This window comes from Andrena cerasifolii, chromosome 3 (genome assembly GCF_050908995.1).
Source record: "Andrena cerasifolii isolate SP2316 chromosome 3, iyAndCera1_principal, whole genome shotgun sequence".
In the NCBI taxonomy this organism is placed as follows: domain Eukaryota; kingdom Metazoa; phylum Arthropoda; class Insecta; order Hymenoptera; family Andrenidae; genus Andrena; species Andrena cerasifolii.
The window spans coordinates 2,179,731-2,192,741 of NC_135120.1; the positions used below are offsets into that span (position 1 = coordinate 2,179,731).

Sequence of the window (13,011 nt, forward strand, 5' to 3'; positions counted from 1 at the left end):
CTTCACAATTGTGGGACAAAATATTTGTGTGTTATTTTGGTTTGTTGTTTAAATTCACTAATTTTCAACAAAAAAATTATACAGCCACAAAAACGTTTATAAAGAAAGGGGGTTATCAAAGCTGTACTGGCGCCACTTATGATTCCCCAGAAATTTAACTCGCGTCATCTTATTCTTTATAAAAACAACAGGCATGTTTATTATTTTATATTATTTTTATGTGCATTACTTTGGTTGTTTAATAATACACTCCTCACATTAATTAAAGGAACACCTCTAGGAGCCCGAAAAATAGGGGCAAGTTCACATGGTCATAACGACGGCAAAAATAGTCGTATCGATATTTTGAAAATATGGCGCGGAATTCCTACTTTCAGCTGTTTTTTTTCTTCAGATTTTAGTTGTATTGCTTTTCGATAATATTATAACGATATAAAGTGTACTTGGTCAATTTAAAAAAAATTTCTTCAACTTACGAAAGTTCCACGGGGAGTATGAAATTTTTCACACAAATTCCATTTACACCAGTCGAAAGCGGCTACTTTCTTGTGTAAGAATAGAGTAATAAATTTCTTGTGCGATTTTTTTTGGCCGAGTTATTCAACTTTGAATCAAAAACCGTTTTTTGTACTTTAGTTGCTTCTAGCAAACGAAGGAATCATCATAGAACGTTTATGAAAAAGCACTAACATCAAAATTAAAGGCCACAGGTAAAAAATTATCGCAGCGGGTTCCGGTGGAACTCGAAAGAATCGGGAGACTCCCCGCTTTAAAATGAGGTTAAGACATTGATGTTCCGGTTATCCTTCGCGGAGATACAGCGAGTTGAAGAAAAAATGGAATTTGTGCAATTTTTAAGCATATTTTCGAAAGGACATCGGAGACTGAAATTGTAACCTCATACTCCCCGTGGAACATCGCAAAGTTGAAGAATTTTTTTTTAAATTGACCAAGTGCTCTTTATATTGATATAGCTTTGCCGAAAAGCAATGCATCTAAAATTTGAGAAAGAATGGCTGAAAGTAGGGATTCCACGCTTTCAAACAATATTTTCAAAATACCGATACGACTATTTTTGCCGGAGTTATGACTATGTGAACTGGTCCATATTTTTCGGGTTCCTAGAGGTAGAGGTGATCCTTTAATTAATGTGATGAGTGTATGTAAGAAGCGAACTCCGAATATCGTTTGCTTTGACCGCAAACATTCGGAGACTCTTATTGTTAAGGCGGAACCACACATTCGAATGCTGAATAACGATTGCTCGTCATTCGGCAATCCACTGCATGTGTGGATTTAGCGACGTTGGCAAATGTTCGCTATTCGCCGATTATCAAATCGGCATGAGCTTCTGTACGAATGTTCGCAGTTTCCGATCACGAGTCGAAACGCTCGTCATTTGCCGAAAAAACGCACAGTGTGAAAATACGTTCCGCCTTTAGACAGTACTTTCAAATCTTGTGATGCTTCTTAGCAAATATTAGAGCCAAAAGGACGGAACTTTCTCGGCGTGAAAACACGACGAAACTATTTCTATTTATTTCCTGCATTTCTATAGAATTACACAAAATTGAAAAACTAGGTTAAAAGCAGGTAACTTTTGTTTATTTTTTTTTTATTTCAATTAAGTTTTAGGGAATCCCACAATATTGATTTGTATGTAATATGTAACTTTGCAGGTTGGTTTCCCCGTAAACATTAATATGTGTGATTATAACAAAAAATACGTGTTACATATTTTCGAATGCTTCGTATTCAGGGTGACTCTCCTATATTTACCACCTTCAATTACTTGTAAACTGTTTGTTATATGAAAGTATGTTTTAAACAAAAGTTGTATGGTATCAAGAGGGCGTACAAGGCCTGTATAAAATTTTATCAGAATCCGAGCGTATGAATTGGAAGCCGTTCGTTGTAACTACGTATTATTAAACTTGTGGCGGCGCTAATTGTAAGGTCGAGGAACTGAACAACGGATCGGGACTCTGCGTGAACCACGAAACGCGATTGCGACGCTGCACGGTAAATGCAAAGCATGGTCGTAGTTCGGTAGTGGTTCATGAGGTCACCGACCCGCGATCATTAACATGAATATAAGCGCTGACCCAAGAACTGTACGACACGGTCAAGGAAGAAAATTGTTCTCCCGATCGTAGTAGGTCGAGGAGGAAAATTGTCCTCCCGATCGTAGTGGTTCGACAACGACAGTTAAACTATAAAAACCGAAAATAAAACACATGTACAGAGAAACCATCGTACTCTCTGGATCCTGATCCCAAGGGTCGTGAGCGGAATATCAGATTACCCAAAAACTCTATTTATTCCTATTACTATTATTCTTACCATTGTTGTTTTTCAGGATCTCGAAGACTATGCAGGTCCTGTACAAATTTTGAGAAACTATCCAGCAAAGGGATATTGTATAAAATATTCCAACGTAAAAAACTTGGATGATTATGTAACTTGGGCATTTTTAATAATAAATTATTTGCAAAAGGAACAAATATCGCATAACGTATATATTACAAGGGTCAAGGCTAATATTGAAGATGAATATACAGACTTAAGAATTTATATTTGGGCCAGAAAATCAAGTAAAGGTATAAAGGACACCAGTGCTTTTATGCCAGCAGCTTGTGAATTATTTGGACATCTCTCAATAAAATGTAAGAAATTTTTATGTATACTGTTTTATCTTAAGTGGTACTGGATTTGGCGAAATACCGTTGCCAGTTGGGGTTTTTTAAGCAGTCATTGCTATTAAGAAAGTTTTGTTCAAGATGTTTCCGCGCTTTAAAGATATGCTGGTACTACTGAAGGGCAATATACGTTTGTACTGATTTGTAAGCCGAGAACGTGTCCCGATGTGTATACAGGGTCATCCGTTAAAATTGCAACCTACGCGCGCGCGAACAAATGAAAATGGCAACACCGCCTCACGGACGCATTCCACTACAACCATTCACAGACCCGACGTTCGAAGGGTTGCCAGCGATCGCTGGACAGCAGTGATGCCCGAGCTTCGAAAATTTTAGGATGGTCTCTTTCAAATTAACGTCACAAAGTACTGTGCGGAATTTCCCGGCCCAGGTAAGCGAACCGTACGCTCCGCTTTTATGATCGATTTACTACTCGCACCTTTGAAGACAATGTCGACTGGTCTCGTACCCGTTTTAAATTAAAAAATTTTGGCTATGACAGGGTTGACCTCTATACATTGCTATACACCTGTACGGAGAGATTTTTCGCTATCTGCGTGTAAAATCCGCAATAATGGCTCATCCTTCCAAAAGAGGACATTAACGGAAGTCGGTATAGGCGTGGCGATGAGTAGCTGAAAAGTTAAAATATTCAGACACAAAAATTGTAGAAAAAAATTAAAACCCCGTTACAATCAAAAAGACGTCCCATTAGTTACCCCTTACGTCCGATCTATGTATGTACTGCATTAAGGATAAAATGATAAAAAAGAAAATCAGAACAATAGATTCTGAGGTCTGCAGAACTAACACATAATTGAATAAAAATTTAATATCTCAATTTATGAAAGTACCGATACAGAAACAATTAGCCTATTGTTTAGCAACACCGTGAATTTTAAAAAGAGCATTAAATACAGTATCAAATAAACAGTTTGCAAAAGCTTTTCACAACAATCATGGTTAAAAAATTGAATAAAGAAAAATTAAGTAAACGTAAAATATTTTAAATTGTCCATCATTAAGAGGGAATAATTTTTCCTCATTTTTCGACGCAAATTGCATTCCGATATCTTTTATAATTCAAAAGTTATACGAAAAAAGCCCCAAATTCTTCAATCCGGGCCGGGCAATTCCGAGTAGCTCTTTGCGACGTTAATATGAAAAAGACTGTCCCAAAATTTTCGAAACTCGGGCATCACTGCTGCCCAGCAGTCGCTGGCCGCGTTCCGAACGCCGGGCCGGTAAATGGTTATCCCCATAAAAAAAACTTCAAAAAAGTAAAAAAATTCCGCCAAGTACATGAAATAAAATAAATCACAAAAGAATAGAAGATAATAATAATTAGAATATAAAAAAAAAGATGTGAAATCCAAATGAGCTGCAAGTACATAAAGGTGCTTTCCAACTGCGCTTAAGATGACACAACTACATATACACAGCTACAATGCTGTGTTCATACATTCCATTACCCATATCGCGGACATTTTAATAATGCGAAGATAAAATGTAACATCTAGACATTTGCCTAGATGTCCGCGGCCTGGAAGTCAAATACTTGGCGTGGCCAGGTTAGGTCAAGGTGCCGACGAATAAGAATTATTTAAAAACGCAAAATAATGAAAGTGTACTTATATGGTCAGAGTTTTAAAATAATAAATTATTTGAAAACTTGCGAGAGGAAAGGTATCGATGTCGATGAATGATCTTGGAATTATTTTAAAACGCAATATAATGAAAATGGACTAATATTGTCAGAGTTTTAAAGTGACAAATTATCTGAAAGCCTGGGAAGGGGAAGGTATGTGTATTGATGATCTGAGAACACCTTGCCTGGCCACGCCAAGTATTTGACTTCCAGGCCGCGGACATCTAGGCAAATGTCTAGATGTTACATTTTATCTTCGCATTATTAAAATGTCCGCGATATGGGTAATGGAATGTATGAACACAGCATTGTAGCTGTGTATATGTAGTTGTGTCATCTTAAGCGCAGTTGGAAAGCACCTTTATGTACTTGCAGCTCATTTGGATTTCACATCTTTTTTTTTATATTCGAATTATTATTACCTTCTATTATTTTGTGATTTATTTGATTTCATGTCCTTGGCGTAATTTTTTTACTTTTTTGAAGTTTTCTTTATGGGGATCTCACTTCTTTTTACAAAGATAATTTGCATAGGGAATGACTTCAGATCATTTTTAATATTATATTTATTATTATCTTATAGTTATTATTATATTATATTTATTATTATTTTTTGTGATTTATTTGATAATACTGTTCTTCGTCCTTGACTTTTTTATGTATGTACTTGGCGTATTTTTTTTTACTTTTTTTAAGTTTTTTATGGGGATCTCAGTTCCTTTTACAAAGATAATTTGCATAGGGAATGACTTCAGATAATTTTTAATATTATAACTTACAAATTATCACGGGACAGAATTAAGGATAAATCCAGTCACAGCATCATTTTACGCTTCGATTATCTATATATACATAAAATCCGCAGTTTAGTTACAAATAAAAAACAGTTTGATGATATTCAAACGTGTCGCAATTCTAGTTTCGGCAACTTACCTTGTGTTTGAGACTTCATTTTGGTTGCAATTCAATGGTACAACGATACATATTTGTAAAAATACGTTTATAACTTGGTTATAACTTGACGGTAAGCTGTCAAAATTTGGAGTAGATTGCATAGTGGAGATAGCAATTGACGAACGAAACATGTGTTAGTTTCTGTTGGCTGAAGGTGTGCGTGTAACGCGTACCGAGAGTCGACGAACGAAACATGTGTTGGTGTTTTTTGGCTGAAGGTGTGTGTGTAACGCGTATACGTATTATGTTGACGAAAATTTTGACTGAAGAAGAAGAATCAGAAGAAAAATCTCATTTCTGACAGATCCATGACATCATATTACGATATCTCTGTCATGCTTGGACCGATTTTATTGAATTTGGTCTTTATTCGAAAGCTTATATGTGGTTTACATAAGAAAAATACCATTATATATTGCAGGCGCGATGAGATATTAATGAAATAAGTTTCAGGTTAGTTTGGAATAGCCCGGCGACGAGTAAATGATAGCGGTAGCGACAGTCGCCATATACAGGGTGTCAAACATGTACTTGGCGTCGAGACACTACCGCGTCTCTAGATAGTGGAATGCGTCTGTGAGGCGGTGTTGCCATTTCAGTCTGATCGTGCGCGCGTAGGTTGCAGTTTTAACGGATGACCCTGTATACTATTGGTAGGATTTCGTGAGAATCAATGAAATGATACCATTTTCAACTTTTCAATCACATGGGTTCGGCGCCAAAAGTGACTTTAATTTTGTGATTTCATGCCGTCGAAGTAAAGAAACTAGAGCAATTAAGAAAAAAAAAACGAAAAGGTAGCGAAGTCACATCTGGTTGGAGAGACTTCGGGTAGGCAATTAAAGAAAACGTTAGTGCTGTGAATCCCACTGGTTTTGAGAAATTTAAAGCATCCATCGGTATCACTTCCATATTGATACGAAGAAGAATAAAGATTTTCTTAATACGCTGTAATGAATATTTCACCCTCGACTGTGGGTCGCCGACCTCGATTCGCTGCAGTCGGCCAAGGTTTCATACCTGTTTCAGAAAAACTGTATACTTTATTCTTTATCGTATCGATATGGAAGTGATACCGATGGATTCTTTACGTTTTTCAAATGAAAATTATATCAAATTTCATGTAAATCGGACTATTTTTAACGAAGTTATAAAAATCAATTTATTATGAAGATTCCTTAATTACAATCCGATTTGTGTCGTTCTTGGACCATTTTCATCGGGAAAATATAAGGAAACGATCCACGTCACTTTCGCCAAGATCAGGTGCGAAATGTAGAATTTTCGATTCGCCACGTCTTAGGGGGCAACATGGTACGGCCCCCCTGGTCTCGAGGGTCGAAGTCTCGAGGATCGAGGCACGGCTTATCGACGGCGTTGCGTCTGGAGTCTTGGCTGCCAGGATCGGCTGCTAGGCTCGTCGCGCGCCTCAGACTCGTCCGCACTGTCGGAAATCCTGAGGAGCGCAACGAGCCTGGTTTCAAGTATCGTTTTTTCCTTTTCTAACTACCTTTTCTGTCTCTTATGTAAACTCTTCTGGATTCGAGGTTTGGCGCGGGCAGGAGCGTGGTGCTTTCTGGCGCGCGGGCAGGTCTGTGATGCTTTCTTGCTGCGCGCCACTTAAGAGCGTGGGTGAAAAATGTGACCTGTATCACGAGCAATCAGAAGACTACCCCCCTTCTTCAAAACATCTTGTATATCTTCTATCATCTTGTCTCATATTACATCACTTCATCATTTATCTTAGATATAACATCACTTGCATACCTATATGTATTTATCGTCTATCAATATTAGTTTTTATATTAAAACAAGCAGTGACATGGTAATTATTGCCGTTTATAGTAATATTTATGATCGTCACAACAATGAATGCAACAACTGCAATTTCATTTGCCATGGCATTGCCGGGGAAACATTTGGACATTTTTTAAAGTACCCTTGTAAAATTGTACAGTCGTTATAACTGAGTCATAAACCATTTCCAGATTTTATAGGACCTTCAGGTCAACCAAATGTAGCTTCCTAAAAACAGATGTTTCAGTGTATCCTACAGTAACAGCATTTATGACAGCCGGGTATATCGAGGAATTTGAGATACTTTTCGCGAACGTATATCGCGATCGTGTCTTGCCGATCGTTTCGCAGATCCATGATATACATCGAATAAGTAGTACACAATACACCACTGCGGTGGATCGTGTAAAAAGCATGTAGAGTCAACGTAGAAATGGGAGCCCGAACTCGCTATCTCTAAGTAGTGACGGGTACGACCTCCTGGCCCGCGCGAAGAAGCGCCACGATCCGGCTTCACTTACTTTTGCGGGCCGCGCGGCGTGTGGCGCGCCGGCCCGCGCGCAAGACCGTCCGTGTAAAGGGCCCTAATGCCTAACGCGTGCCACCCGTGGCGCGAACAGGACCACCCCCGGTGGTTTCTATCCCAGTGGGATTTCTTCCAGTGAAAATTAGTAAATTTGCTTGTGCATATTTCGAAAACCAGTGGAAACACGGTGTATACATTATATGTTATTGAATTTGTCTTGCAACGCACTATCAAGTGAACTCTAAAAAAAATAGTTTCATTGAAAAAACCGAACTTGACCATCGTATCTTTTACAATAATAATAAAAAAAATCGTCTTGGCTAATAAATTTGTCCCCTCAAACCATGCAATTCCGTATAATTCTTTTCTTTTTTTCTCCAATACGTTAGGAGATATCCAACTGTTCAGTCCTCCCGCGGATACCCTGTATATCGGTTCCAAAACGGTTCAGCAATCGATTTTACAGTAATTGCGATCACTAATATTACGGTTGCAGATTATTCTACAGGGTGTCCCACTAAGGAATGGACAGCGCGATATCTCTTAAAGTATTGTCGATAAAAATATAAAAAAATAGGGAATTGCATGGTTCGTGGGGGCCCATTTAGTAGCGCGAACGAATTTTGTTTTCGATTATTATTTTAAAAGATACGATGGTCAAGTTCGGTTTTTCAAATGGAACTATTTTTTTTGAAGACCTGAGTTCATAGTGCGTTCCAAGACAAATTCAATAAGCTTTAATGTATACACTTTATTTCCACTGGTTTTTAAGATATTGCGCTTGCAAATTTACTGATTTTCACTGCAAGAAACCCCTCTGGAATGGCAAAAACCGGGGGCGGTCTTACTGGCGCTACGGGTGGCACTGCCTGTTGAAATGGATACTTACCTGCCAAAGGTAGTAGTAGGACAAGGGGGATTCTAATTCAAATTTGAGTTTCAAGGTCATGATCATGACCTTGAAACTCAAATTTGAAAATTTGTTTTTTTGTCGGCGGGCTGGCGGCGGATGACGGCATAGAGATGGCGGAGTGGTGGGGGGTATCATCGAGGAGGAGGAGGAGGAACCGCGGGTGAAGGTGCGCTACTCTGGAGCGTGGTACAGACTGTCGGTAAGGAAGTTGCTACTCTGGAGCGTGGTACAGACTGTCGGTAAAGAAGGAAATATTAATTTTATGATATTAATATAAATGAAAAAACTTCTCGGGGCGACGGGGCTCGAACCCAAGACCTCCGCGGTACGAGTCAGCCGCCTAACCAACTCCCCCAAACGCCATCTCTGACATTAGTCTTTTCCGAATGGTACATATAGCGAAACCAACGGAGCGTCACATATGTGACACACACACACACACACACACACACACACACACACACACACACACACACACACCATGAGCCGTTGCCAAACGTCGGCGTATAATAATAATTTATTTTTATGAGAAATTTTATCAGAAATTGTTTCGGACGATGTCGGGAAAGATCGGCGTTTTTCGACACCGCGTCTTCGAGGGAAAGAGACGGAGCATTACTTTAAAGTTAAAATTCTAGGAGGGAAAGAGACACCACTACATAGGGGATAGAATCGCATGCATTCTAAAGCTAACTGTATTTCAAAGCGTTCCGATTTAACGTCGCTGCGTATCGCGCGATCTCGCGTAATTCGACTCCTCTGGAACGGCCGTGCAGGGTGATGTCACTTGGCGGCGCGAAGAACGAAATAGAATTATGCTGCGTCAGCAGAAATCTTTTTTCCCAACGCAGAGAAATAATAATTATTGAAACGGCGAATCTTAAAAATTAGGCCGTGGGAGGAGGAACACGGGTAAATAAAATTGAGAAATAATATATGTTTAAGAAATATATATATTGTTACAAATAATAATATGAAAGAATAATATGAAGGAATAATATAGAATATAAAAAATATAATTAAAATTTATTGGGCTTAATTATCCCACTCGATCACATCATCAGCAAATAGATTAGTTAATGGTAAATCCATAGGAACTTGCACAGGGTCAGTTTGAACTGCAACAACACTAGCCCGAAGCCCCGATACTTTATTCCTATACGTATCAAAATCAATATTTTCCGCTTTGACGTTTCGCCAAACCACACTCTTTGGATGATATTCATGATTATTCCGAGATATAGTTATTTGTACATTATCATCATCATCGAAATCGCGTAAAAACGTTTGTTGTTCATATCGATGCATCCAATATTCCTCATCATCCTCGAAGTAGTCGTGTATTGGATTATCGCATTTTTTAAAAACTTTTAAAAAAATGTCGCCATCCTGATTAGCTTCCGCCTTATAAAGTTCTGCACATCGAATTTCTTCGGTTTGAACCGCAACATTTCGACAGGCCACATACATTTTCGGGCTGGATGAATGGATAACTGCCGCAGCAGCCGTGATCGTAGCGATAGCCGGACGTTTCAAATTCATGGGCAATGACATAATCTGAAACCGAGTTTTCTTATAATTCTCAAAGTTACTAACACAACGATTCACTAAAATGTGATAATGGAAACTTACGGTATTAGTCGATTGTATTTCCATGCGTTGAACGATTGATAATATCCTTCAAAAGCAATCTTCTTCAAAGCAATTTCACGTAACACAAAAAATGAAAAAAGTGTTTCAAAGAACTGTCAAAGTGACTGCACGTTGACCACGATTTGAAGACAACTGGTCTCGCTGCATCTCCAAGCTGCCACATGTGGGCCCATGCCTAAAGTTGCATAGCTTTGCAAAGTAGGATGCCTTTGTTCTTCGCCATCTTCATCACAGGCCACCTGCATTTTCGCTGACCATCCTCACCTTCTATACATATTCGAATTATTGACTGACCATCCTCAGAGTGCACTTATCATATCCTTCGAATTCTTCTCCCTTCTTCTTTGGACACATCATTCGATTAGGTCACACCACTTTTGATCGCGTATCGAACGTGTATTGGACGTCTATTGAACCACTTTCAACGCCTAACGTACCACTTTCAACGTCTATCGTACCACTTTCAACGTCATTCGTACCACTCTAAACGTGTATCAAACGTGTATTGGACCACTTTCAACGTCTATCGTACCACTCTGAACATGTATCGAACGGCTTTGAACGGATATCCAACGGGTATTGAACGGTTTTGAACGGCTTTCAACGTGTACCGAACCGGTATCGAACGGGTATCGAACGGGTATCGAACGGGTATTGAACGGGTTTTGAACGGCTTTCAACGTGAATCGAACGGTTACTGAACGGCTTTCAACATGTGCCGAACGGGTATCAAACGGGTCCTGAACGGGTATTGAACGATTTTGAACGGCTTTCAACGTGTACCGAACGGGTATCGAACGGGTATTGAACGGGTATCGAACGGGCATTGAACGGGTATCGAACGGGTTTTGAACGGCTTTCAACGTGAATCGAACGGGTACTGAACGGCTTTCAACGTGAATCGAACGGACGTCTATCAAACGTGTATTGGACCACTTTCAACGTCTATCGTACCACTTTCAACGCCTAACGTACCACTCTGAATGTCTATCAAACGTCTATTGTACCACTTTCAACATCTATCGTACCACTTTCAACGCCTAACGTACCACTCTGAACGTGTATCGAACGTCTATCGTACCACTTTCAACGCCTAACGTACCACTCTGAACGTCTATCAAACGTCTATCGTACCGCTTTCAACGCCTAACGTACCACTCTGAACATCTAACAAACGTCTATCATACGTGTATGGTTACCGCTTTGATCATGAATCGTACTACTTCTACATAATAATTACAACTATCTTCTTAATCTAGCGTGCATGCAGGAGGTTGGTTGTTGAGGAGGGTGAAGCAAAACAGTTATGCATTAAAAATTTATTATATTTTATTTGTGTATTTCCCTCTGGCGTTTAGACCACCAGTTGAATATTTTTAAATACATTTTGCATGGCACAGTGCTTTGCGTGTCCGCCTCATCGCAGAGTATTAACTACATTTAGCTTATTTAGGGATTTGATATCCTCGTAGTCAATGTCCAGCGTCTCGATGATCACGTCCACTCTCGTATTTTCATCGAGGAAATCCACGAGCCAATCGCAGCAATTCCTATTTCAATTGCTCTGCAAAGTATGCCATACTATACTATTCTTTGTTATATTATATTAAACTACTTTGATTTATATTTTATTTATTTACATTCTACTTAACGTTAAGAAGGTGACAGGTTCTCAAAACAGTTGACAAACATCATTTGCAATTTAAATTTACGGAACTTAAGAATTCTAATGAAAATAATAAAAATCGTTTTTTTCTATTTCTTGGAATATCATCAAATATTCTACATTAGTTTCCACTTTGCTTACATCTTAAAATTTCAGTACTTGTCGTATGGCAAGGAAAGTATTCCTTTTATACAAAATGCAGTTAAAAATACGGTGTATTATTTACATAACAAGTTTCTTGTTTATAAATTATACTTTACACGTCGTCGCAACGTTTAAAATCAACGGAGATTTACTTTCTGAACTTATTTGTAAAGTGCTCCCTGCATTTTATCACAGACATGATTGTGAAATTAATTCATCGTGCACGCGTTGTCGTAGAGTTTACGGCGTAGACACAAAAAAATACCAATAATCATCATGTATTTAAGTCTCTTTGAATTTCTACGAACGTTTTACCTTTCGTCTCTGACGTAATGCGAAACAGAATTAGTGTGCAAGCTGCAGCGACTACAGAGTACGCTATAAATGGTAGTGAGTGACCATAGTTCAAATTTATAGCTACCCATATGTAAAGTTTGGTCGCTATAGTACCTAACACCCCACCAATTACACCTACGAGACACGTGCTCATCGCTTTGACCTCGGTAGCAAAGATTTCTGACATTAGGATGATCTGTAAAGAGACCAATCCGCAATTGAAAGTGAAAATCAATATTATGGAAGCTAGAAGTAGTGCCCAAGTGTACATCTGTACGTTCAAATTCAAGTATTCCTCCGCGTAAAAGAAAACACCAATCATGAGATCACAAATAGCTGCTGTAATACCCGACGCGAGAATAAATGGCTTACGGCCAAGTTTGTCGACCAAAAATGTAGTTAGAAAGGAGGAGACCACTTGCGTTACACCGATAACAATATTCATCGAATAGTCAGACATCAAATTGCTGGTTGATTTGCAGATGAGCTGACCGTATATGAGAATTGTAAAGAAACCACCGAAATTGTGCATCACGGTAAACAGCAGTATAATAATGAGGGCACGTAAATTTCCACGCGATGCAAACATGTCCTTCAGAGTTCCACTCTTTACCACGTCTTTCTCTGTTTTCGATAGGGAGTCAACCATCGTTTGCAATTCTTCAGAAACGTCGG

At 38.8% G+C, this 13,011-nt stretch overlaps 1 protein-coding gene across 2 annotated transcripts in view; it reads left to right on the plus strand.

Annotated features, from left to right (window-relative positions):
- LOC143367024 (GDP-D-glucose phosphorylase 1) overlaps nucleotides 1-13,011 on the plus strand; it is a 505,990-nt gene that overhangs the window by 482,684 nt on the left and 10,295 nt on the right. For both annotated transcript variants that reach the window (XM_076808627.1, XM_076808626.1), the window contains one exon: nucleotides 2,360-2,666. In XM_076808627.1, the coding sequence (XP_076664742.1) occupies nucleotides 2,360-2,666 (307 nt within the window). The remainder of the gene's footprint in view (nucleotides 1-2,359; nucleotides 2,667-13,011) is intronic.